This window comes from Diabrotica undecimpunctata, chromosome 7 (assembly GCF_040954645.1).
Source record: "Diabrotica undecimpunctata isolate CICGRU chromosome 7, icDiaUnde3, whole genome shotgun sequence".
NCBI lineage: Eukaryota > Metazoa > Arthropoda > Insecta > Coleoptera > Chrysomelidae > Diabrotica > Diabrotica undecimpunctata.
Genome location: NC_092809.1, coordinates 97,074,587 through 97,102,261, shown reverse-complemented (window position 1 = coordinate 97,102,261; position 27,675 = coordinate 97,074,587). Strand labels below are relative to the sequence as shown.

The 27,675-nt window shown below is 31.8% G+C and overlaps 1 protein-coding gene across 4 annotated transcripts; it reads right to left on the bottom strand.

The window, feature by feature from the left end:
* Window positions 1–1,109: 1,109 nt before the first annotated feature.
* Window positions 1,110–27,209, bottom strand: LOC140445620 (alpha-tocopherol transfer protein-like). Of its 4 annotated transcripts, none has more exons than XM_072537819.1 (7): window positions 27,064–27,209; window positions 20,578–20,745; window positions 13,218–13,377; window positions 7,929–8,175; window positions 4,429–4,539; window positions 3,617–3,719; window positions 1,110–1,279 (listed from the first exon to the last, which is right to left on the bottom strand). In XM_072537819.1, the coding sequence occupies exons 2-7, from the start codon at window positions 20,732–20,734 to the stop codon at window positions 1,200–1,202; spliced, it is 858 nt and encodes a 285-aa protein (XP_072393920.1). In that variant the 5' UTR covers window positions 20,735–20,745; window positions 27,064–27,209; the 3' UTR covers window positions 1,110–1,199. The 4 variants fall into 4 exon arrangements, with proteins under 4 accessions (XP_072393920.1, XP_072393921.1, XP_072393918.1 ...); XM_072537820.1 differs by having other exon boundaries at window positions 27,141–27,161; XM_072537817.1 differs by lacking the exon at window positions 27,064–27,209 and adding an exon at window positions 20,976–21,179.
* Between the last annotated feature and the right edge of the window lie 466 nt (window positions 27,210–27,675).

Sequence of the window (27,675 nt, the reverse complement as noted above, 5' to 3'; positions counted from 1 at the left end):
GGAAGGGTGCAGAAACATCACGAAAGAAGCAGCTGAAGAATTACTAGGCATGAAAGGTAAACAAAGAAGAACAAGAAATAATGACTGTTTTGACAAAGAATATCAGATTATAATAAAGAGAAACAACAGAGCATATTTAATGATGCAACAGGGGTACAGAACCTAACAAGCAAAAGTTGAATATAAATAACTACGCAAGGAAGAAAAGAAAATCCACCGCAGAAAGTAAAAAACTATAAACAAAGAACTTCAAGAACTACAAGATCTAAGTAAGCCAATAAAAACGAGAAAATTTTAGCAGAATCTGAGCAAAAGTAAAAAGGAATTCAAACAAAAAAAGTAAAGAGATAAGGTAATATATTGACAGAACAGCAAGAAAACTAAAAAGATGAAATTCCTAAATGAAACCGAATATATTTTAGATTATATTGATACATTAGATGTTCTTTTGTAATACTCCATTTAACGTTTTTTATAAAAATATGGCTTTTATTCATGTGTTCTTAATATGACAATCTTTAAATAAAAAATAAATTTTCCGCTACAGTTAGGCTTCTTGGTAAAACTCATAAAGACAGCTAAATTATACGATAACTTACGATATCATGCGTATGACTTATTTCATTATTTCTTTGCTATATGAGTATATAAGCAAATGACGCCTTATACAGGGTCGACCAAAAGTAAATGCTGTAAATCCAGTTAAAGAATTTTGAAATACAAGAATTAAACTATATAGATTTTTAAATCGTTACAAACTTGAGGCTTCGATTATCTGCTGTTTTTTTCTACTGGTCAACATTGTCAAGTTTTATGAGATACTTTATTAAGTCCATTATTTTATTAATACAGAAGTTGATACATTATCTACAATCACATCCTGGCAAGAGTCTTGCTGTTAAACCTCAATTATCATTTCTATGAATTTAGTGTCTACAATTTTGATACTCAACTATGGTTCGCCAAGTTTATGGTCTCTATTAGTGATTTTAGAACTATGGTTCTGTTACTTTCTTTTTTATTTTCTCTCTTCTTCCCAATAATATTTATCGTGATATTATTTTAGTAACTACAATACCGTTAGTTACTGTATTATAAATAAAACTAAATATTCCTAAAGTTTATTACCAAAATATACAAAATATAAAAAATATTGTTTTACACATCAAAAATAAAATTTAAATTTGACTATAAATAAATTACTGAGAATCTCTCGTTGAATATTCTTGAAGCATATCAAATCGTTCATTATATTCCATAAGTTTTTCTTTCCATAGATCTGCAAATGAAAGAATACTTTATGTTAAAAAATAAAAGAGAACTTAAACTTTAAACTTTAAAATTTATTCAGACGGCTTCCCTATCTTTATGAAAGTACAAGACGAGTGAAAGTTTCAATTGCGAAATATATTGCTGACATAAGGTCTCGGTAACTCATAGAGGATTAGATTTGTTCACGATGCCGAATAATATGGATAAAACTTCCATTAAAAATCCAAAAAAATCCTGTACTATACAGGACAATGTACTATACACTACAATATTTCTAAAGTCCTGTTTTTAAAAATATCCATTTTTCTAAAAGTCTTCTTCTTCTTCTTCGTTATAAGCAATTTTGCTTGTTCATTGGCGGATTAATACCTCTATGAAAGGTTGTCACTCCATCTTTTGCGCGGTCGTTCGATACTTCTTTTGCCGATTGGTGACTATCTCTTTCTATTTTGACAACACGGAACTCCTCCATTCTGCTTATAGTTATTCCATTTTTTTTTCTATTTTCTGACCATGCATTTATACACTGTACGTTACATTTTCTTCTGTCTTCACTTTTCTTTCAATCTCTTAGAGTATTTCCTATAACTCTTCTCAGTACTCTCATCCCTGTCGCTTCCAGTAGCCTTTGCGTTTTCTGAGGCTTATATAATTATTGATCTTACACCGGCTTTATAAATTCCTGACTTCATCTCAGTATTAATGTGTTGTTTCGCCATGTAGTGTTATCTTGCCAGTCTATTTGCTTTTTGTACTTGATCTCTCACTTCTTTATCCAGATCTCCATAGCTGGACAATGTTATTCCCAGGTATTTTATTTCCATCACTTGTTCAATACTGATGCCATCAATTTCTATTTTACATCTGGTTGGTTCTTTGCTGACTACCATTGTTTTAGTTTTCTGAGAAAAGATTGTCATATTAAATTCTTTTGCTCTTATGTTCAGTGGACCAGTCTTTGCAGACGATCTTCATCTTGGGCTATCAATATTGCGTCGTCTGCGTTACAGAGTATTTTTATTTCTTTATTTCCCGTTCTGCATCCTCTTTCTTTGTTAACGATTTTGATGATTTCATCCATGATCAAATTGGAGAGCATGGGGCTCAATGAATCGCCTTGTCTTATTCCGCTGCCTATTTGTATAGGTTCTGTAAGTTGTCCATATATTGTGACTTACATTTTGTGTTTTGGTAGATGTTTTCGATAGTTTTTATAATATTTAAGGGAACTTCTCTGTTATACAAAAGATGAATTACATATTTGAACAGAAATACTGGTCTATTATACTCTAGTAATTTCTTATTAATTTGCTTTATAATGAATATTGCATCTTTACACGATCTTCCTCTTCGAAACCCTGTTGTTTATCTTCTTAACTTATCCTCTGATTTATTAGCACTTGTAAAATTTTAGTTGTAAGTTTTAGCGTAGTATTTAACTGGTTTATACCTCTGTAGTTTTCTGGCTGTTTTTATCTCCTTTTTTAAATAGTAGAATTAGTTGGCTCGTTCTCCCTTCTTCCGGTATTTCATTGTGTTTTATAATTTTATTAATTAATGTTGTTAATTGTTCTGTCATTGCTGCTCCACAATATTTCAGTAATTCGTTTGGTACCCCGTCTTTACCTGCTGTTTTTCTCTTCTTCAGGTTTTCAAGTATTTTCCGAACTTTCTGTACATTTATATTAAGTTCTTCATTTGTGGTAATTTCTGGTGTTTCCGGTTCTAGTGTCGTTTGTTCTTCCTCTGCGTAGAACTATTTAGGTAGTCAATCCACGTCTCCTTTTCTATGATATTTTTGGTTCTATTAGTTCCTTTTCCTCCGTTATTTGACCTCTTATGAAGCGCCGCGCCATATTTCCTTTTGCAGACCGTAAAAACCATATCTCATTTCTTTCGAAAAGCATTTCTTTCGAAAATCGTTACAAGTCATCATTTTATATTTTTCTTATAAGTGCATGCGTTTCGTATGGTATGGACTTCTTTGCTTTGTGAACTGAAAGTCAATCTAAAATTTACCTTTACTATAGTAAAATATTTGTGTTACTATTTGTGTTAATTAAAATATCTTATTTAATATATATATATATATATATATATATATATATATATATATATATATATATATATATATATATATATATATATATATATATATATATATATAATTGTCTTGTTATTATGGTATGGACTTCTTTGCTTTGGGAACGAAAAGTCAATCTCAAATTTACCTTTATCATAGTAAAAAATATTTCTGTTACTATTTGTGTTAATTAAAATATCTATATATATATCTATATATATATATATCTATATATATATATAGCCCTGTCTATATACTTACCGATTAACTCACTTAAAGGTTTGTCATCACCACCATAGTCTTCAGGTAATATATCTTTGGGTACATAATCGATTAAAGTTTCCATGGAATTATGTATTCTTATCTGAAATTATATAATTTATAAGGAATATAAAATTATAAAATAATAAATTAGATTATATTGATATTTAACAACCTGGATGTAGGCAACCAGTTTATCTGTATATTGTACGAGAACTTTTCAATAGCTACGAGACCTAACACAACTTTCAGATTACTCTGAGTATAATCGATGATCATCAACATAAGCAAAACTAAACTAGAAGTAATGATGTTATATAGTACGTTTATTTTAAAGGTTAAAACTTAATAATAGGTATTTAATAAAAATCCAAGAGGACAAACAGACGTACGAAGACCACAAAAACAGAAAAACGTGTATAAAATATCAATAAGGTACAGATTTATATATATATATATATATATAAAATATATATATATATATATATATATATATATATATATTATATATATACATATATATATATATGTATATATATATATATATATATATATATATATATATATATATATATATATATATATATATAACTGCATGTATATAACAGCTATTAAATGCAAAAAATCACTGTTTGCTTTTCAACTTTTGTGGTTTTTCTATCAGCCGCGATACATGTGGTTGTCAACAACTATCGGAAGAGTAATCTTTAAACTATCGGAAGATATTCGATAGAATACATAATTTAAAACCCTAATTCTTCTAGTACTATACTGCTAGAATCCTTACTAGTAATTTTACCTAAACTACTTACTCTGTCAGCAATTTTTTTCTTTAAAAAGGTCTTCGCAATTGTTATCAATATATTTATCGATGATGGGGGCTCAACAAAGTGGATTTCTTGTAATCTGGTTCTTGACATGCTCTACAATGAAACGGTATATATTATTATTACTGCAATGTTTTCTTGTAGTAACTTATACGTTTCTTACTAGTTCGGTATATTAAGTTCTAGTTTTATAACCAGTATAGAGTATGTCACATTTAAAAGACATGCCTACGTTTACCCTTTAAAAAAATATATACCAATTTTTGGACAATTACACAAATTGATAAGTCAGATTTGTTAACCTCTTACCGCATAGTGTTTCATATATGGCACAATACTTATTTCTATACCTAACCGTTAGAGATCGAGTCTTATTTTAAAGTATTTATGCATGGCATGTCCATATGGAGCACATATTTCGCATAACCTTTCGTAATAAAGCGCCATCTCAATGCAGCAAAGTGAACTTTTATGAAAATTTGCAAATGGCCGCGGTCTGACAGCTGTTCATAAGAATTTATGCAAATACAATTTGATATTCAATTATCAAAGTTTCTACTGAATATTTTTTTACAAAAAAAATAGCGACATTATCGATAGACCTTCAAGAAAGAATTTCTGTAAGTATTTTCACATATTTCTATATATTTTGGTATTCTTTGATTAAAATTTAGATAATGGATCCAAATAAGTTGTATGGTGAAACTTTTGTGGTAGTGGACATACCAGATGGCAGTGACGACGAAGGGCTATCAGATGATAATATTTCCCCTATTATATTAGCCCCAGAGTCAGACTATGAAGATGATATAATAGATAATAATGAATCAGATATTATTATCCCACAAACGGATTTAAAAACAGTTCGGATAGCGAAGTTCATATTTATTTCTTTGGACAAATTACGACAAAATCTAAAAAAGAATAGAAATAAAAATCATCCAACTTGGAAAGAAGAAAATTTGGTAACATTTTGGTAACATCAGATGATGATATAAGATTTCTCGGTTCTACTGACCTGCCACCTGAGTTGCAACAAGCAGATTACCCTTACGCATTTTAAATTTTTTTTAACAAATAAGATGATCAAAGATGTAGTTTATCAAACTATATTATATTCAGTGGAAAAAAGACCTCAAAAACCTTTGAAACTTTCTGAAAATGAGCTAGAACAGTTCTTAGAAACCTGTATTTATATGTCAATAGTACAATTGCCAAACGCTAGAAGTTATTGGAACTCCAGCCTAAATTATCGAATGATCTCAGATGTTATGTCATGCAATAGATGGGAATAAATAAAACGTTTTTTACATTTTGCGAACAATAACGATGCTATTGCTGCCGGTAATCCTGGTCATGATAAACCTTTTTAAATCCGACCGCTACTAAATAAACTAAGGAATCAGTTATTCAAAGTTCCAAAAGAGGAATTGTTAGCCATATATGATCAGATAATTCCAACAAAGGCGCGTTCATCTATATAACAATATAATTCGCGAAACCCCCCAAGTGGGGATATAAGGAGTTTGTTCTTAGTGGTGTCAGCGGATTATCCTACGATTATGAAATTTTTGTAGGAAGCCAAACTAATGTTGTACACGATGGTTTTCCTGATTTAGGGATAACTTTAAATGTGGTTCTTCGGCTAACACAAAGAGTACCGATACTTAATCACAAAATATTCTTTGATAATTGGTTTATCAGCGTCCCATTACAAATTTATCTAACGAAACAGGGTATGTTACCACTAGAAACAGTTAAAATAAACAGAGTGCCAGACAGTAATATGCCAAAAGACGCGGAATTAAAAAAGAACCGCCGAGGAGCTATGGTAGAGAAAGTCGCCACAATTGATAGTACAAAAATATCTGTTGTTACATGGTATGACAACAAATTAGTAAACATTTTATCAACATATGCTGGGAGTATGCCAACAGTTGAAGTTAAATGGTTTTCGAAAAACGATAAGGCACATATGGTTCCATGTCCAAAAGCTGTAACGATATACAACAAGTATTTGGGGGGAGTAGATCTCCTGCATTCAATATTGGGATATTATAGGATCAAACTCAGATCCAAAAAATGGTACATGCGTATATTTTACCATATTATTGATTTGATGACTGTCAATGCGTGGATTCTATGGAGAAGAAATGACAATGAACATAATAATCTAGGGCAGATTTCAAAATGGCAGTAGAAGGGTGTTTATATAAAGTTAATAAAGCTGGTTTTACTACAAAAAGGGGTAGTCCGTGTGGAGGAGCTATGTAAAATTTACAAAACAAGAAAATAAGGGGTCCAGCAACCGATATTCCAATGCAAGATGTACGAACAGATGGATATGGTCATCTTCCATTATGGTGTAGTGAAAGGCAAAGATGCAAATATCTCTGTGGTTCAAAAAGCTTCATAAAATGCGAGAAGTGTAATGCTTTCCTTTGCTTAAACAAAGATAGAAATTGTTGTTACAACTTGCATACTGAATAATTATTATAATTAGAAAGTAGTAAACATTTTTTTTATTAATTTTACTTGTTGAATCTTGTTTTATTCCATGGTGTGCCATATATGACAGATGAAAAAAAAATAAGACAAATACAAATAGGATTTTTTTTATATTTTTACCGTAATCTTGAAGTCAAGTTTGTAATCATAAATCTTTTTTTAATAAAGAATAAAAAACTCATGCAGTATGGGGTTAATATAATCAACCAAAATCTGACGTTTAAACTACTAATAAGTCAAGAGGATCAGTTCTCCATATTTTACCAGTTTTTGTAAACAAAAACTGTAGAAGATACACTCGTATAGCCTTAGGCGTATTCAAACACCCAAACATCGCTCTTACCGAAGTGGCATGTACCGCGTGACCCGTTAAATTCGATCTAATGCCCTCAAGATCGAAAATGGGAATTCGATAGTACTGGGATAATACCAGCACTACGTGACTCAAGATCGAAAATGGGAATTCGATAGTACTGGGATAATACCAGCACTACGTGACTGGTCTAAGGCGAGCCCCAGACTCGACTAAAAAACGAACTCGGACTATAAAATCTTTTAATATCTGCGACAATACTTTTTCGCCGGTAAAATTCTTCTACAAACGGGGTGAAGAGTGTTCCTCTTAACCGTGAATAGCTCGATTGGCGCGGAATATACTTCGATATGCACGTCAATCTTGATTGAAAACTTTGATATTACTTTAAAATTACCATGGACGAACCAGAGAAAATAAACTAAAAAGTCAATTTGGCGGTGTAGATATCCAATTGGATATTTATTCTATACTCTCTAAGAGACACTAAAGTGTTTTTCTTTGAATATTTTAAGACGCAATTCTTAAGTGTTTATCTTTCGAATATTTGTAAGACACAAATTAAAACTTTATAGAGGATGGAAGAAAAAAATGCTATTAAAGTACTATTAAATAAAATTTTTAATATCTGAACCTAAAGTCTTACAACGTATGTATAACTTACCTCAACTACTGTTGCCATCCTGTGTATAACAAAAGGAGATATTTTAAACACGTGACTCCATTGCAGATTTCTGTAGTCGACAATAAGTATCTCACCAACTGATAAATCTTCACAAATCCGTATTTCGAATAGATTTGCTAAATGCGCATGATATCTGTTGGCATGAAATTTTGAGGTATATGGTAATAGTTTGACAATAGATACTCTGTAAAGTCCTTCGTGTGGTATAGCTAGAGGAATGTAAACCCTAAAATAACAAATTGAGATTTAATAGCTGACATCCAAATTTTTTTTTGTTTTATAGTTAATAATTCTCTTCCTATTATTGATAATATAGCAATGTGGAGAAATGTACGTTATATCAAGGAATTTTATATGTGACGTAAAAATTTAATTTGCAAATAGCAACTGTACGTTGGAGAGAAAAAACCAAATATTTTCCAATACTAATAAAACTAAATAGGAGAAACACTTGTTTAACCATTCATTAGGGTTCTGATATGACATCGATATAATAAACTAAGGATGCAACATGTTGATAATTTTAAATGTAGCTGATCGATGATTAAATGAATAGTATATATATATATATATATATATATATATATATATATATACATATATATAGTAATATAAATAGTATGTATATATATATATATATATATATATATATATACATGCTATGTATATGTACATGATATACATGCTATTTATATTCTTTGTTTGTAAACAAAATAAACAAAAAAGGGAAATAAAAGTAAGTAGCAAAATACAGAGAATACAATACACAGAACTTTGTAATACAATACGGAAAAGTATTAAGAAAGACATAAGAAAATACAATGAAAGACTGGTAGCAAATGCAATCGAAAACAGGAAAACAAGAAAAGCATTAATCATTGGGAAGAAGCAAATCGTTGCTCTAACAAACGAAAACACCAGAATTACAGACAGAAATGAAATAATACAACTCGTAACTAAATTCTACAGCGAACTATAGAAAGCCCCTGGCACACTTGAAGAAGTAATCAGTAAGCAAGAAGATGTACCAGAAGTCCTTCCAGAAGAAGTAGAATCGACAATTACAAAAATGAAAAGCGGTAAAGCAGCTGGAATAGATGGTATAACACTGGAACTGCTTAAATACGCTGGCAATAAAACTTAAAAAATCTTATTAGGCATATTTACGAACTACCTAACATCGAGATGCTTACCAGACCACTGGAATACAGCAAACATAATTTTCACTCATTAGAAAGGTAGCAAAAAGGAAATCAAAAACTACAGACCTATAAGTCTACTACCAATCGTATACAAGATGTTCACAAAGATCATCAACAAGAGATTAACAAACGCATTAGATGCTGCACAGCCGAGAGAACAATCTGGCTTCAGAAGTGGATTTGTACCATAGATCATATTCATACACTTCAAGAACTAATTAGTAGAGCTAAAGAATATGAAATAATGCTCGCATTAACCTTCATAGATTTCGAGAAGGCTTTGGATTCTATATATCCCAAGGCAGTAATAGAAGCTTTGACCAACCACGGCATTGACAAACCGTACATAGAAACTTTAGCAAATATATACAGACAAGCAACTTAAAAATTTATTAAAACACTCCAGAATTTTGCACTACCACAGGCGTCCGACAAGAAGACGCAATATCACCAAAGATCTTCACTGCAACTCTAGAAAATATATTCAGCAAAATAAACTGGCAGAACAAAAAGATATCCATTGATGGAGAATACCTCATCAATCTAAGATTTGCAGACGACATCGTTCTGATTGCTAATAATCTTGCAGAACTATAAGAACTTATCTTCTTCTTCCTATGCCGTCCCCATTAACGGAGGTTGGCGACCACATTTTTAAAAGCTTCTCTGTCTTTTGCAACGTGGAATAATTCGTCTACAGTCATGTTTGTCCAGTCTCGAATATTTCGCAGCCATGACTTCCTCTTTACCAGAGAGATTGTGTTTACGATCAAACGCATAAAATTGCAATATCTGGGACACGTTATGAGAAATCAGCACCGTTACTCCCTGCTGCAGTCTATATTGCAAGGTAAAGTCAAAGGTAAGCGAGGACCCGGTAGAAGGAGAATATCATGGCTGCGGAATTTGAGAACATGGTTTAAGAAAACCTCAACGGAGCTGTTTCGAGCCGCAGCGAGCAAGGTCATGATTGCCAATATGATTTCCAACATCCGAAACGGATAGGAACCAGAAGAAGAAGAAGAAGAAGACTTCCTCTTTCTACCTATTCCCTTTTTGCCATCGACTCTACCCTGCACTTGCCATTTCTATTCGTACCCGGATCTCATGGTCTGCATCGAATTCTGGGTTGATGTAAGTTCCCAGATATTTATATTTTGTCACTCTCTCTATTTGCTGTCCACCAAGAGTTAGTTGTTCATTATTTATTGGACTCCTTGATACTATCATAAATTTGGTCTTATCTGTGTTGATGTCAAGTCCCATTAGAATGCATTCACTATTTATTGCATCTAGTAAAGTTTGTAGTTCTTCTATACTCTCAGCCATAATTACCGTGTCATCTGCAAATCTCATGGTGTTTATGATTTCTCCACCAATTCTTATTCCCTCTTCTCTTTCCCATAAGGCTTTTCTGAATATGACCTGTGAGTACATGTTGAAAAGCGTCGGAGACAAGACGCATCCTTGCCTAACCCCTCTCGCAATTAGTATATTATTTGTTTCTATATCGTTCACCTTTACTACTGCTTTCTGGTTCCAGTATATAGCCTTAATAAACTCAATGTCTTTTTTGTCTAAATTGATGTTTTTTAATTCATCTATTAACTTGGTGCTATGCTGCACTCGGTCAAAGGCCTTCCTAAAGGCTTGAGTACCGTCAACGCAAACTGAGTTTCATCTATCTGCTCCTCACATTTCTTATAAATTCGGTTTTGAACAATTTTCAAGAGAATCTTTAAAGGGTGGCACATTAGGCTTATCAATCTATAGTCATTACATGATTTGGGATTGTTGTTTTTTGGTAGAGGTAAAAATATCGATTTAAGCCATTCTTCCGGGATGTTGTCCTCTACATATATGTGGTTGAGAATTCGGGTGAGTCTCTTTATATTACCGTCATCTAAGGCTTTTAACAGTTGAACTGGAATTTGATCAGGACCCGGTGCTTTTCCTTGTTTTGCAATCTGTAGGGCATTCTTTACTTCTGAGCCTCTAGGACCTCCTTTCCCGCTTTTAGTATGGCTTTTTTCATATCTTCCCATTCAACGCTTCCTTTATTTAATTTATTTATCTCTGCGTTTAGTTGCTGTTGGCAGTTGTCGTCTTTTAGGTTTTTGATGTTAATTTTGGTAGTTTTAACTTTTTTCTTCGGTTTCCTGAGTTTAATGTTGACGTTTGCTAGTAATAGATTATGATCCGTATCTGCATCTGCGCTTGGATAGGTTTTTGCACTTTGTACTCCATTACGAAACCTTTTGTTAATCGTTATAAAATCCATTTGGTTTCTGATTATATTGTTGGTGTTATCTTTTGGAGAAGTCCACGTGTATAATCTTCGTAAGGGTAGGTCGTAGTATGTATTTGTTATGACTAATTCTTTCTCCTGGCAGTACTGGACTAGTCTCTCTCCTCTTTCGTTTCTTTTACCTAACCCAAAATTTCCTACTATATTTCCAGTTTTTCCTCGACCGACTTTAGCATTAAAGTCGCCCATAATTATTTTTACCTCCTGCTGCTTTATGTTTTTTGTTAACAGTTCTAAGTCCGCGAAGAATTTTTCGACCTCGGCATCATTGCTATCAGATGTTGGAGCATACACTTGGATTAGATTTATGTTTAGAGGTTTGGCTTTCAGCTGAAGTAGCATCATACGTTCGTTAAAGGGAATGAAATTTGTCACAAACTCTTTTAAGTTATTGTTGATAATAATACCAACACCATGACTGTGTTCTTTAGTACTTTTGCTGAGTAGAAAATAGTATTATTATCCTTGGTGTAGTTTCCAGACTTTGTCCATCGGACTTCTGAAAGGCCCAATACTTGTATGTCTAATCTCTCCATTTCTAGCATGACTGTTGTTAATTTTCCTGCTTCATAAAGTGTTCTTATATTCCACGTTGCTATGCGTTTTAAATCGCTTACACTAAATTTGTTTCTCCACCCGGGGATTCTTCGCACCCCTGTCCCATTAAAGGGACGCCGGGCACTCGGGGCCACTGTTTGATTTACGTCCATTTGTGGTTGTTCTTGAGAATCCTTAGGGATCTTTAATGCAGTGGTTTCTCCTGGCTTTCTGCATCCTTATGCCGTTGATCTTGGTTCATCCGCCTTTGAGATCGATTTCTCAATCCCAGGACAAAAGAGTGCCCTTCCACTTACCAACTCATCCGCCCGAAGCCGTTGGTCAGTAAGTGGGGGTTTGCTTATACCGGCAAACATTCGGTGATTTCGCAGTGTCACAACCGGTTAAATCATAATTACCGCCTGTGATTATTCAGTATCAGACCGGTAAAGAGATTTTCTCTACCGCTCCGATCCTGTAATAACATAGCAGCTGCCCTATGCCATGCTCTCAGTTGATCCGCGGGTGTTTATTTGGCAGAGCCTTATTCACACCTGCCCCACATATCTGTAGGACGTTCCCTATCAGCCATTGGGACGCGCCATGTTGAGGTTGAGAACTACCCCCCTCCGAGTGTGTTTTCCAAGAAGTACTGAAGAGCCCCTACTCAATTCAGAACTCCTCCTTCTTGGAAACTACACCGGCACGGGTGTAGTTTCCAAGAAGGAGGAAGATTATAAGAACTTATAAGCGACCTAAATGCAGCTAGCAATGAAGTTGGCCTAAAAATGAACTTGACAAAAACAAAAACCATGTACAACGAGCTAGTGGATGTCCAAGATGTAATAATAAACAACACTTCACTTGAGACAATAGACGAGTATGTATACATAGGACAATTAATTAAATAAATCTAGCTCCTTACTTCCAGAAATCAACAGAAGAATGAAACTAGTTTGGACATTTTTTGGCAGAAATCCAGTTATATTCAAATCGAAGATGGCAATCTACCTGAAGAAAAAGGCAGTCGATCAGTGTATACTACCAATCATGACATACGGCTGCGAAACTCGGACACTAAAGAAAGAGATAATATCGTAACACAAAGTTACTCAAAGGTAAATGGGGCGATGTATGCTAGGTATCACAAAGAAAAATCTAAAAAGAATAGAAGAATAGAATCATAGATCTTTATGATTTAATAAAATTATAATTACTTACCCCATGTCCCAACATTCTTGCATTTCAGATAATCTAGGATGTGAATTTTTGAAAAATTCCGGTACATTTTTTCGTACGCCATAATATGATTTAATATTATCCTGGGTTCTTTTTATATTATATTTATTATTTGTAACGAAAAATTCAAGCATACTATCAGCTAAAAATTATTAAATTAATTAATAAAATTTATCGGTATTTCTAGTATTCAGATTAACAACAGATGTTTATTAAGAGTCTTAAAAAAAGCTAATATTTACAAGAGTTACAAAACAAAAATTTAGTACCCAATTATAACCAATAACAAAATCTTTGTTTCTCCACATTTCTAAATAATTTGTAGAAAAACATCTATTTGAGAACGATTTCCAGAGTAGAAGTTATAGTCCAGTTACTGTGGCATTTTCCCTTTAAATTTTTTATAACTGCACCGATTTATCTAAAATTTTTACTAGGTAGTAAATTACTCAAAAAACATAAGTTATATTGTGCCGATGTGTGCTTCTACCCCTGGGGTGGTTGGCACCCCATCTAGGAGGTTGAACTTTTTACACTCAAAATAACTCCGGGAATTGATATAGAATCAAATTTTAAACAAAAAATGTCATATAATTTTTTTACGCTAAATTAATACTTTTTGAGTTATACGCACTTGAAAAGGTAAACTTTTCGCAAAAAAGAACATGTTTTCCAATGATTTTGTACGAATAACTCAAAAACAAAGCGTTTTATTGAAAAATCTATAATGAACAAAAATAAAGCTTATAAAAAAACAAAGAGATTGTTTTTTTATTAAGTTTTATAAGTACAATACTAAGCGATTTATAATTGTTTGACTTTTTATTTTTGGGATACTATACTCGATGCATTTAACATCAAATATCGGAAAATGGACATCTTTTTTGATAAAAACTCATACAACACTTTTTAAAGAGCTAGAAAAAACCTTTAAAATGAGCTATGTTAAAAGCCATTTTGATTATAACAAAGCGAAATACGAAGGAAAGAATTTGAATTACTCTAACGTTTAAAAAGAAAACGAGCAGTATAAGTAATACTATTTCGATCAGAATTGAAATTAAACGTATATCTTCTACAATTCATTTTATTTTAGTGTTATTTATAAGTTTTAAAAGTTTAGCCTGTTTAAAATGCGTATTTTTTGAAAAAATCATGTTTAAATTAAAAAAATCTTTTTTTTAATTATCTAAAAATTTACATTTTTTCAAAATAAATCTAAAACTATTAGAGATACGTGAAAAATGGTTCTATACGAAAATGTAGTTTTTTTCTTAACAAAAATTTTTATTTTTTTATTTTTGCTGTAGCTCGAAAAATAATAGAGATATAGCCAATTGAAGTTTGAGATACAGCGGCTGACACACCTGTAATCAGCACTTTGGCCCTTTACTATTTAAAAAGAAAGAATTTTAACATATTTTAATCTACTTAGTCTTGTATCTTTTAAAATTACCTTCAAAATATTTTTTAAGGGACACTGTAGCTTAACAATTAACGGAGTTATTCTAAAAAATTTTGGAGCATGTTATTTATATTTTGGAGCATCAACTTATTTTCTGTATATATAAATGCTTTATTCAAGTATATTCGAAAAACTGGTAACAGACACACTAACACTAACACAAATATGTATATAATACATACATACATACATACATATATATATATATATGTTATGTATAGGCACCTCTAAACTGAACATTTGCTTCAGAGAACTAACGAACACAGAAAAGCGACAGTCCTTTGAAGTTGCGTGGGCAACCCGCAAGGAGTGATTTCACCCCTTAAAAATAAAAAGCTCACCTATCGCATATATAACTTTTGAAGAGGGAGGTAAGATAAGCCTAATTCCAAATTATGAGCAAAATCGATTTAGTTATAAAAAATTTAGAGGTATTGACCTCTTTTCCTCCACGGTGACTGGAGTATTAACCATATGTGAAACAATCACAAAAGCTATTAAAAAACAAATTATGTGCAGTTAAGTGGTTTTAGAAAAGGAATTATAGTTGTAAAAATAGTAAAAAGGCAATACATGATTCGCTTCAATTCTAGTAAACTTTAAAATAGTTTTTCAATAATTTAGAATTCCTGGGCTATTAGCTCTCATTAAAGGCAATTCAGATTTTTTAGGTGAAACCTTTAACAGATAAAAAATATTTGCGTCTTATCTCTCAATTTTTTATAATAACTAGAATATTTACTTAAAGATTAACGTTTATTATGTAAACAAGCAATAGTAGTAGATAGACCTGGTGATTAAAATATTTCCAAATTATTTTAGTTAGTATCACTGTTATTCCTTAACATTGTAAACATTAATGACAATTAACGTTTAGAATTAAAATAATAAAATATAAGATCACTCAATATCTATGTTAACGAAATGATTGACTATTCCTTATTAATAAGATAATATATTTATTAAGAACAGGATTTAAATACTTGTGTGTTTTACAAAATTGAACGTGATATGAACTAAAATAGGTTTTTACTTAATTATGATCGATATGTTCATTTCTAAATATTCTTGATTTGTTCAGAGAGCATAAGAGATCTTAGAATTTTTTCATGAGAAAACCTTTTCCTCTGCTATGCTGCTGCATAGCAGCCTCTATTCCAGTATATGTTTTAATTACATCATCACACAAACCCCATAAGAACCCTCTATGTAATATATTTATACATTCATTTCCTACTCTTCTACAACCGTTATTAAAAGATATATATTTGTCTGAAACCAGAACTCTACCACTCTTTAATAACCCTTATTGGACCAACATACTCTATCAAGATATTTCTTTCACCAAATTTAACAAACAAAAACACCAGTGGTAATAGATTAAAAAATCTCTTTCTAAAGCTGATAAACAAAAACAAATATAACATAGTTCTTTACGCCGATGCGTCAAAGACTGAAAGTGGACTTGTTTATTCTGTGACCACTGTACAACAACCTATCGAACTTTATAACATTTCTCCTTGGTGTACTATCCACACTGGTGAACTACTAGCTATCTCACGTGCTTTCAAATATACCTATATATATATATATATATATATATATATATATATATATATATATATATATATATATATATATATATATATATATATATATAATATATATATATATATATATAATATATATATATATATATATATATATATATAATATATATATATATATATATATATATATATATATATATATTTAGGGATTCTACAGTATTCACACCCTTCGCTCGCTTAACCGTTTCCATCTCCCTCTGTTGTTCCATTTTCCATCGTTTAGGCCTCTCTCACTCATGGCGTCGTCTACTTCGTTCCTCCAGGATTTTCGGGGTCGTCCTCTTTTCCTCCTTTCTATGGGGCTCCATTCGGTTATCCTCTTTATCCATCTGCTGTCACTAGTTCTTCTTACATGATCAAATATACCTACTCAACAATATTCGAACACACACATAGCCATATGCAATTATTTACTTTCTTCTATAAACTTCATTAATAAGTAAGTACGTACAACTACATATGCGGACGATACTGCAATAATGGCGGTACATTCCGATCTCGTTGTTACAGCATAACAGCTCCAAGAAAACTTAAATAAAGTCCAGAAATGCACTAAGAAGTGAATGATAAAACTCTTCTTCTTCTTCTTCTTCTTCTTCTTCTTCTTCTTCTTCCTTCTTGTATGTAGGTTTTAAAGCCTGTTTCTTCTTCAATATTAGCCTCCTAAACTGTTTAAATTGTCGCACCATCTTTTTCTTGGTCTGCAAATACTTCTTTGTCCATTTGGTGACATCTGGTGTTCTTTCCACTAATATTTCCGTTTTGTCACCCATCCATTTATGTCTTCTATTGTCTCTTCTATCTCTTCTTATGTTTTCGCTTCTCTCCTTATCCAACAGACTTTTTCTTGATATTCGTCGGAGTATTTTCATTTCTGTCAGGTCTTGTTTCCGCCGTGTATGTTAATATAGGTCTAATTGTTGCTTCATAGATTCTTGTTTTTGTGTCTTGTCTTGGGTGTTTATTCTTCCAGATTGTCTCTTCGCTACTTAGAATTATTTTCATTTTTATATCTGTAGCCTTGGTCTGTCGCGGTTCATAATTTTCCACTAATTCTTTTATCTCCATCTCAAGATTTGGGTCTTTTATATGTTCCAGTTGTAGATTATCATCGTGTGTCGCCTCGTCAACGGCAATCCTCATTATCATATTATCTACTTCTTTTTTGCATACAATAATTCCATCTTCGGTTATGGCAACCTCTGCTTGTTTTAGTATATTGTTTCCAAGAATAACTTCGACGCCTAGTGCTCCTTTTGGGATTACATGAAATAAAATATGGAAATCTTCGCCTTGAATTTCCACTATTATGTTAAAAGAACCTAAAGTTTTAACCTTAATACCTCCTAATCCATTTAACTCTACTATATTCTTTATAAGAATGACGTCATCAAAGTGTTTTTCAAAATATCTTGTCCCATTGCACTTATGTCACTTCCTGTATCAAACAATCCACGTAACGATATTTTTTCAAATTTTAAGGTCACTGAGTTTTTGTATACCACGTCAATGACATTTACCTGACCAGAAGTCGAAGGTCTATCTTCTTTTGCATTGCATCGAGAGGAAACGTGTCTAAATTGGTTGCATTTGAAGCATTTCGTTCCCTTGGCTTTATCAGGACAATCTCTCGATCTGTGCCCTCGATTTCCACAATTATAACATTGTTCTTCTTTCTTAATCCTATTTTCCGACATTGTTCTGTCATCTCCTCTAGCTTCATTGTTGCTATAATCTCGTCGTATTTCATTGTTTCTGCCATCTCGTCGTACTTCATTGTTTGTTCACTTCTTTCTAGGCGTTTCAGTTGTAGAGGATTTGTGTGTCGTCTGTTTTTTAATGAGTTCATACAATTTAATTTTTTCCTTGAAGTCTCTGAAGTTGTTTGCGCCATAAAGCATAACTTTGTTAACAGGGTCGTCTTGAATACCTTCTATTATATAATTGTATTATGACCTCGTCTTCTATGTTACCTCTGCTACCAATTTCCCTCATCTTCAGTACATACTCCTGCATTTTATGTATTTCAGCACTACTTATTTTATTTTAGAATTCCGAAATAAGTCTTTTCTTCAATAGTTTTCAGCTATTAATTCCTTTTTCTGACTGAATAATTACAGTTTCGCAATTCCTTTAAGGGATCATTTGGCAAAAATTAGCATTTTCAAATCATTCCATCCCATTAACTCAGGAACTTCTTTGAAGTCAGTAATCCATTTTCTCACCGGATAATTGTCTTTTCCATCGAAGAGTCGTATGCTGTCTTCTACGTCTTTAAAAGTCAAAGCAAAAGAATCATTTACTTTACCGGCCGTCATTCTACCTGATTTTGTTTTTTTCTTCGTCTTTAAAGCCATTGTCCGCCTACTTTCAGTTACGTCCTCGTATTCATTATCGTTTTCATCGTCGAAACCGTCTTTATCGTCATAAACGTCTTTATCTTCGTCATAAGCTTCTTTATCGTCGTCCGCGTCATTGTCTTCATCGTCATCTTCGTCATTCTTTTCATCTACATTTAATTCATTCAAAAACGAAAAAAATACGTTTAATTACGTCGTCATTTGCACCCGAATAATCCAGATCCAATACGTTACAGACTGCAACTAAGTCTGGCATATCTAGTTTCTGTTTTATGTCGTTTATCTTATCAGCATATTCTCAGTGGCATTTTTATCCCACGCAAAGCCTGAAAAATTTCGCAAGTTCCTTCTTGTTTGTCGCCGTACCCCTTCATCACCATATGCTATAATATGCAACGCCTTAACAGCTTTATATGCCGAATTTTTAATATTATGACTAATTTTTTGATAATTGGTAAGAGTCGTTTGTTTAGACTGCATTTAAAAAAAAAATTGATATCAAAGTTATTTAAAAAAAATTAAAAAGTTAAAAACTTAGATTATTTTTCTGAGTGTAGTCTAAATAAGTATTACCGTGAACGAGGTTGTGGTCGCTTTTAATTCGCAAATCTTTTCTCTTTATATTACAACAATATATTAATCAGAGTAATATCTCAGAATATAGCAAAATATCCTACTAAAAGATTTTGATTTTAACATTCAAATTAAAATATTATTATAGAGTCAAGTATCAACTATCATTATCAAAATCTAAGTCCTCACATCAACAGAATAAAGTTAAATCAACAAATAATTGCAAATATTGTTTTGTTTGTTTAAAAGTTCTTTCCTAATGTTCACAGTTCATGATAAAAAAATAATCTTGGCACGACCTATTAAAGGAATAAAGTCACCTGACCATTTGTTATCATCCAGTGGGTCTAAACATCGATAAACCATAAATTAATCTTATCGTCGTCTGCAAACAGCCATTTGTCCTCTGCGTCTTCGTCTCGTCACTACAGCCAGCCTCTTATCTACACTTGATGATTGCCATATGTTAGAAAAGTCACGTCCTTGAATCTATTTTGTTTGGCCCAAAAATTGCACTGTTTTTTATTGCCCGTATCTTGCTTCCATAATTCGCGGCACACATAAAACGTTACTGTCTCTTTCGAAATAATCCCGTTTGAGCCCCCAATATGTAGGTCTATTAAGTTCTTTCATTATTCGAAAAGGCATTAACATTAGAATAAAAGTGCGCGATCCACAAGAGAAGTCTTATGGATCCACATAGATCCATAAGAGAAGTTTTATGGATCGCGGTTTAATATAGGTTTAAGTGGTATCTTGCAGTGGCGTAACTAACGAATAAAACTATGCTAAATACTTATACTAAGAAATATTCCCTATATATATATATATATATATATATATATATATATATATATATATATATATATATATTCAAATGTAGCAACATAAACTTATTAGTTCGTAAGGTTTTCTTATGCAATTTTAATATATTTAAATTTTACAATGGATTGTATATTTTATTATCTTTTATTTTGTGATATTGATGATTGATGATTTATGTAATTTTAGTAAATTTTAATTGTTATTGCTTTTTTTTACTTTTTGTAAGCTTTGTCCATAAAATTTTACAATTTTCAGTGACAATAAAGCATATTTCTATTCTATTCTATTAACGGTTTGGCAAGCATGCAATAAATAACAAATTAGAAAGATGAAATACAAAACATAGTGAAGGAGATACAGTAAACTCGGAGATTAGTAAAAACAAAAATTGTAATTTAAATAACCAATAATAGGTATGTATTTAATGCAGCTATTTAAAAAATAAGAAGAATATAAATTATTTTTAAAATTAATACTGTAAATTATTTAATATATTTATTATTACTTACTTGGCGTTTCTGGAAAATTTTGGCTTTTTGTCCATTCTCTAAGTTCTGTCAAAACTTCCTCCACCTCTGATTCTGTTTTATCCCAGTGTTTTCTTATTTTATCTCTATTTGTTTGAAAAACCTTCAGACATTTTTTTTCTTGTGTATTTTCTTCCATTATAACTTAAACTAAGGTTACCTCATTAGAAAAATTATACCGTAATCAAATTTGTGTACCGATTTCGTTAACATGTAAACTGCGGTTACTTTCAGAAATAAAATTGGGAGTTTATATAATATGTTTATTTAAAAATGATAAGAATTTTATCAACAAAGATAGCGCGTTGGCTATTTAACCAAAATATGATTATAATATGAATACAAATTAATTAATACAATAATTAAAATAAACTGATTACCTTAGCAAGTGAAAACTTCTTTTTCAGTCTATTATAGGTACGACGGAATTCTTTACGAAACCATGTTACTCATGATGTGGTATTAAAAACGGAAATCTGGAACTAGCTGCTTCCTTATTTCAATTCAAGAATTCAAGAGTCTTTAAACACGACTATTACTAAGTTCGTCAGCAATAAAATGGAAATTAAATTAATTCATACAAAATCGAGCCTTGAAAACATCGTAAAAAGACGTAAATAAGTAATAGAATCTATTTTTTATATCTGTCGAGAAGCGACGCAATTTTTTTTTTTTGATTTTAATAAAAATGAAATGCTAAAAAGGGATCGCTACACAGAAAACCAGTCTATAACCCAATAACAGCAATATATTCCACGCAAATTGGCTACCTGCCAAAAGATAAACAAATACCAAAGGATTAATCTTTAGATGAATTAATTAATTATTGAATTAAGATTAATTCGAATTGTTTTAATTCTAGCAGTATCACTATGTATTTATATTATTGTATAGATCCCTAAACACCACTATAGGGGAGACCGGGGACATTGGACATAGAGGCTCAGTGGTCACCTTAAAGTATCTTTTAAATGGAATACGTTACTACTATGGCCACCTAGTAGAGAAAGGCAAAAATAAGTCCAAGTGCAGGATCTTACAATACGATCTAGGAAGTAAAACAGATTTCCGATAAAAAGCCTATTCTAATTTGTGAGTGTAAGTAACTTTTCGATCTCCAAAGTTTGTCTAATTTCTGAAGTTTTTTTTTTATTATTTAGTACACTTATTCCACGTCAACCACGCAGGATTATTAGTAGGACGACAAACACAATAGTTTTAATATGATTATGTACATTAAATAGTGTTATACTTTACACGATTTGAGGTCGTCTGAAATTCCATGCATTCTTCTTTGATTTTGGAAACATGGGCAGTCAAGCAGGAAGTGTTTCACTGTCAATGAAGTGGAGCAGTTGTTGTAAACTGGTGGTGAATCCTTATTGATTAAAAATGTGTATGTGACCGCAGTATGACCAATTCTTAAACGGTTTATAATTACTTGATCTCGTCTATTGGTGGGGTTATTCAAAGAGCTGTTCACCTTTGGGCATATTGGATATAATTTGGTTGATGAATTTTCCCAGTAATTTTGCCAATGTTATTGCAATGAACTTTAATTAGATGTTTTATGTCACTATAAGGATATTTTGTAATTTTTGTAGTATCTTCTAAGTTGATACGGCTTGTAGTTGCTAGTTGATCTGCTTTTTCATTTCTCCAGATTCCAGTGTGCGATGGTACCCAAATAAAAGCTGTGTCCTTTCCCATGGAATGAAGTATTTCTAATTCATTTTTATTGCTTGTATAACAAGATTTGTTGTATGAATTTGCTTTAATTTAAATAACGCATTAAGTGACTCTGTAATTATGACGCACTTCATCGTGTTACCTACTCGTTTTGAAAAAAATTAAGGCTTTTAATATAGCTGTGGTCTCGCCTGTGAATATACTACAATTTGTAGGTAAGTGTATGCTGTAGGAGTTTTCTTCATCAGAATAGTAAGCAGCAGCATGTCCATTTGGGGTTTTAGAGGCGTCGGTAAAGATTTGTAAGTAGTTGGGGTAATGGGATATGATTTTTGTAAAAAGACATTTAATTATCGAGAAGTTTGTATTTGATTTGGGGTACTTTCTTAGTGTTAGTGGTCAGTAGGCGGGTTGTCCATGGAGAATAGATTATTGCATTTGTATATAGCAATAGGCTAAGTTGATCCATGTTAAAATTTGTGACATTTATTCTTTCTATTAGAGGTATGCAGTTTGTTGTCTTTTTAAAAGAGAGGATGCCAGGGTGCAAAATTTGAGAGAGAAAAGGATGATGTTTCTGAATGGAAATTTTAGCAATGTAGTTTAGTGATAATTGTTGTCGCCTTATGTTTAGACTTGGCTCTAGCTGGAACTTGTAGACTACTAGTGGGACTAGTTCTAAATGCACGAAGTGCCAAAATCAAAGCTGCAGATGGAATACTGTTAAGCTTTTTTAAGGTAGTTTTGCTTGCGGCGTTATAACAAATAAAACTGTAATCTAGTTTACTCCTAATGAGTTATTTATATAAGTTTATTAATATTTTAGTATCTGCGTCTCAAAATTAATTAGACAGAATTTTGAGTATATTTAACCTAGCTTGAGAGGAATGTTGTAGTTTGTTGATATGCAAGTTCCAATTTTAGGTTTTGGTAAACGTTAAACCTAGAACATTACCTTCTTCTAATTATTTCAATGATAAATTATTTAAAGTCAGGTCAGTTAAATACCGAGATCTGTTTTTATTAAAAATTATGTATTGTATTTTTTCTGTAGAGAAGTTAAATTTTCAAGCCGAGTTAAAAATTTTGTAAAATTTTAATTGCCGATTCTATATTGTTCGATTTAGTATAAATGACGATGTCGTCTGCATAAATACTGGCTTTAATAGGTGCTCTAATTTCATGAATAATACTATTGATAGCAATTAAGAATAATGTTGGACTTATTATGGAACCTTGAGGGATTCCATTATCTAGTGTTCTTGTTGAGCTTTTAAGGCCATTTATCCTATTTTCTATTGATCGATTATTTAAAAAAATTGTTTGCAAATGCTAGTATGTAACCTTGAATCTCGATATCGCTTAAATTTTTCAAAATGCAGTGTCCCCAAGTTCTCTCAAAGGCCTGGCTTATATCAAAAAATATTGCAAACAGTTTTTGGTTGTTTGCAAAATCTTGATTAATTGAGGTTTGTAAAGTAACATGGTTATCTGACGTCAATCTGCTTCTTCGAAAGTCACTTCGATAAGGAACAAGGAGATTATTTTTTTCCAAGTGCCATGTTAGACAAAGGTTTAAAATTTTTCCAAGATTTTACACATATTACAGGTAAGCGAGATGGGGCGGTAAGAAGTGGGTTTATCTTCAGCTTTATTTGGCTTGATGATGGGAATTATTACTGCCTGGTACCAAAGGTCAGAAAATTTATGTATTAGAAAACAAATATTAAATAAATCTAGTAAAACTAGTTTAGCTGTAAATGGTGAGTTTTTTATAAATATTGGTGGAACATCTAGTCCAGCCAAGGTGTTTTTTAAATCAGAAATAGTAAATTCTAATCCTTGAAGAGCTATGGCGATGTTTAAAGGATCACTGATATCGTTTATAGTGATAATAGAGGATTATATAGTTTCTTTCTGCGTTAACATTTCCTGCGGTATATTATTATTGCTAGAATAGAATTTTGTTGATAAACATCAGAAAATGTTTCTGCAATAGCTTTGTTACAAGTAATTAGTGTTTGACCAAGAGTTAATGCGTTTATTTGTCTAAAAGAGTTGAAAACTTTGAGTTTACGAATTTTAGATGAAATGATAGCTGAAGAGGTCGATAAATTTATAGAAGAGACATAATTTTTCCATGTATTTCTTTTGCTTTTTTTATGAGATATCTCGTTCTTGCTCTAAATTTTTTAAAATTGTGTAAATTTTTTTTCGTATTATGCTTTTTAAGTTTATTAAACGCGCGTTTTGTTATATATAGAGCTAGTGCAATTTCGTTGGTCCACCAAGCCACTGGTTGTCTATTACAAAGTTTAGTTTTACCGATATTAGTTAAGGCTGCTTCTGTTATGATATTATTTAAGGACCTAATGTCAGAGTTAAAGTAATTTTATTTTGTTTATGTAGTTGATTGTTGCATGCATTAATATTCTACTGTCCCATAAAAATATAAAGCATAACTGTTTTTTAATATACTAACAGTTAAAACATAGTTGTACTTTGGGGCATAACGGTCATTTCAAAAATAGGTACAATGATTTATATAGTGCTTTATATAAACTGTAAAATATGGTGAGCAGCAAAAAGAGGAAAACGGAAATTGGTCTTACTAGCGAAGAAAATATGTTTGCAGCATTGCGAACTGTTTTCGATGGCATATGGTGAATTAAACGTACTGCAATGCATTTTTCTATTGCAAGAACAACATTAACTAGATATGCAAGAAAATATAAACAAACATAAATAACTTGGAATATAGCTACAATTAAATAGGTTCCTAAGTTGGAGCCAAGCTAATAACAAAAAAAAAATGCCTCAAAATTGGCGAAGGGATCAAGCTTTTTTGCAAGGTTTTTAAAACTACTTAAAGATATTTAATTTCGCACTCCACAGGCTGCATCCTTACACGTGTCATAGGTTTTAATAAGCCTGTTATCAACGTATTATATGATATATTAATACATATTTTCATAAAACATGTTATTGGCCCTCATCACGTGTTTTCCTACTGTATTGGCCTACGTCAATGATGATTAAACGGAGGTATCTACTGTTCAGAACCCTGAAAAAATATTAGCTCCTAAGAGCATTAAACAAATAGCACAAATAACGTTAACAAAACATGGAGAATTGGTCTCGTTTGCTGTTGCGTTAATGCTTGTGAAAACGCAATCCCACCTTTGATGATTTTTCCCAGGGTTAATTATAAGGCACACATGATTCACGGTGCTCCTTGTGTTTACATTGCTCTCTAGTGATATTCTAACAGTCGTATACTATTTTTTGTGAATTAAGCAAACATTGCATATTCGTTACACCAGTAGTACCAGAATGTCATGGAAACGCCTCACCAAGCGGAAATAAAAACTTTATTATTGAACACTAATCACTCCAACAGTAAAATAGCATCAATTTCTAAAGTTTCAAGGAAATCTCAAAGTATTTTAACGAAAATGATACAGGAGTCTGGCATCACTATTAATGACACAATGACCTGTCGCCCTGCAAAAAAGCCGGTACTCATACCAGCCATGAAAATAATGCTTTAATGGGCTAAAGATTAAGATTGGATCATTGATGATTGGAATCAAGTAAATAACATTACTTAATATTGTTTTTTTATTTTTGTGTAGTTTACAGCTGTTTAATTTGTCCAAAATTCTAAAATAATAATATTATTCCAGGTTTGCTTTTCGGATGAATCTACCGTGCAGATCCTCATGGATAGAGCTGAATTTGTTAGGAGAGGACCTGTGGAAAAATATAAAGCGGATTGTATTGTAAGGACGGTAAAGCACCCCCTGAGCATTATGGTGTGGTCTATCATAAGCAGTTAAGGAACTGGTAGACTCTCCATTATCGAAGGAACAATGCGGCAGGACCAGTACTTAAGACTACTGCAAACAAAAATGCTTCCGCAAGTCCAATAGTGGTTACCGAATAAGAGTTTCACGTTTATCCATGACTCGGCGCCTTGTAACAAGGCAAAAACTGTTATAAAATTCTTTGCTGACAACCAGATAAAGGTGCTCGACTGACCTGGCAATTCGCCAGATCTGAATTCAATAGAAAATCTTTGGAAGCTCACGAAGAAAGAAATTTATGATGAAATTTAACCACAAAGCATCAATTGATCGAGCGCTTAATAGCAGTATGGCAGAGGAGTGGAAGAATTAAAGAAAATTGCCAGAAATGCATAGAAAGTATGCCAAGAAAGTGCCAGGCAGTCATTGTTGCAAAGGGTGACACTACCAGTTATTAGGCTTAATTTTAAGTACTTTCTTGTAATTACTCGTTTTTTTTTTTAATATTTGCAAACTTTGTAAGATTCTAAATCACAGTAAAATAGAATTAAACACAAAAATATGCTTTTTATAGATTATTTACATAACATTATTAAACAAAAAGTAAAATTTTAGGGGTGGCTCTAATAATTTGATCACCCACTGTAATTTAGTTGAAAACTGGTATACAAAATGACCCCCTCACAAATAAATTTGACGTGTTTTTACATATTTTAAAATTTTCTATCGGGACCAAATTATAGAGGGTGGTACATTTTCAAATTGACACACGGGACACACCGTATATTATATTCTTATATTAGAATTATATAATATATAATTATATAAATCCAATATTTTTAAGACCCGTGTCACACTATGAAACACGAGCAAAACTACCTACTCGATATTAAGAACACACTTTGACACCAAAATAGATATTTAAATTGGTTTAGACAATGTTTTATGTCGTAATGTTGTGGAAAATGCTTACCTACTCTATTTAGTTAACTGAACACTGTACAACAATCTGATTTCGTTTTATCAGAACATATAACTAAATAAACTCACACAATTATTTTTGTAATGTAGCAGCATATTCGCTATAAGTTTTTATTGGATATTTGGTAGTTGGTAAAAAAAAACTAAAAATGTGTGTACCCATTTCAATACAACCAAAAGTAATTGTCTTGTCCTTGATCTGCAACCTTAATACGTTATGTAACAAGTACAATATAAATAACTTTCAGACAATTACGCTTCATCAATATGTTCGGAATTAATGTTTATTTAATGGTGTTTAAAAAGTAATGTTTGATTGGTATATACATTTTATTTAGTCAGTTTGATGGTTTGGGATATAAATACTCTATAAAAAAACTATATTATAAAGGCAAATATGTTGTACATATACATATATATATATATATATATATATATATATATATATATATATATATATATATATACAGGGTGGTCCTTAAGTAATTGTACAAACAGAAACCGTAGATTCTGCACTTTAAAATATTACGATTTAAGCCAACTTGCTTTAATAAAATGTTGATATTAAGAAAGATACAGGGTGTTAAAGTGGAAATTTAAAATT

Excerpts from the sequence above, each read along its gene's own strand:
- LOC140445620 (XM_072537819.1), bottom strand. The coding sequence starts at position 20,734 with ATGGAAGAAAATACACAAGAAAAAAAATGTCTGAAGGTTTTTCAAACA. Across the intron at positions 8,176-13,217 it reads CAAGAATGTTGGGACATGGG|GGTTTACATTCCTCTAGCTA; the intron begins GTAAGTAATTAT and ends TTGTTATTTTAG. Across the intron at positions 1,280-3,616 it reads ACCTTTAAGTGAGTTAATCG|ATCTATGGAAAGAAAAACTT; the intron begins GTAAGTATATAG and ends TTTCATTTGCAG.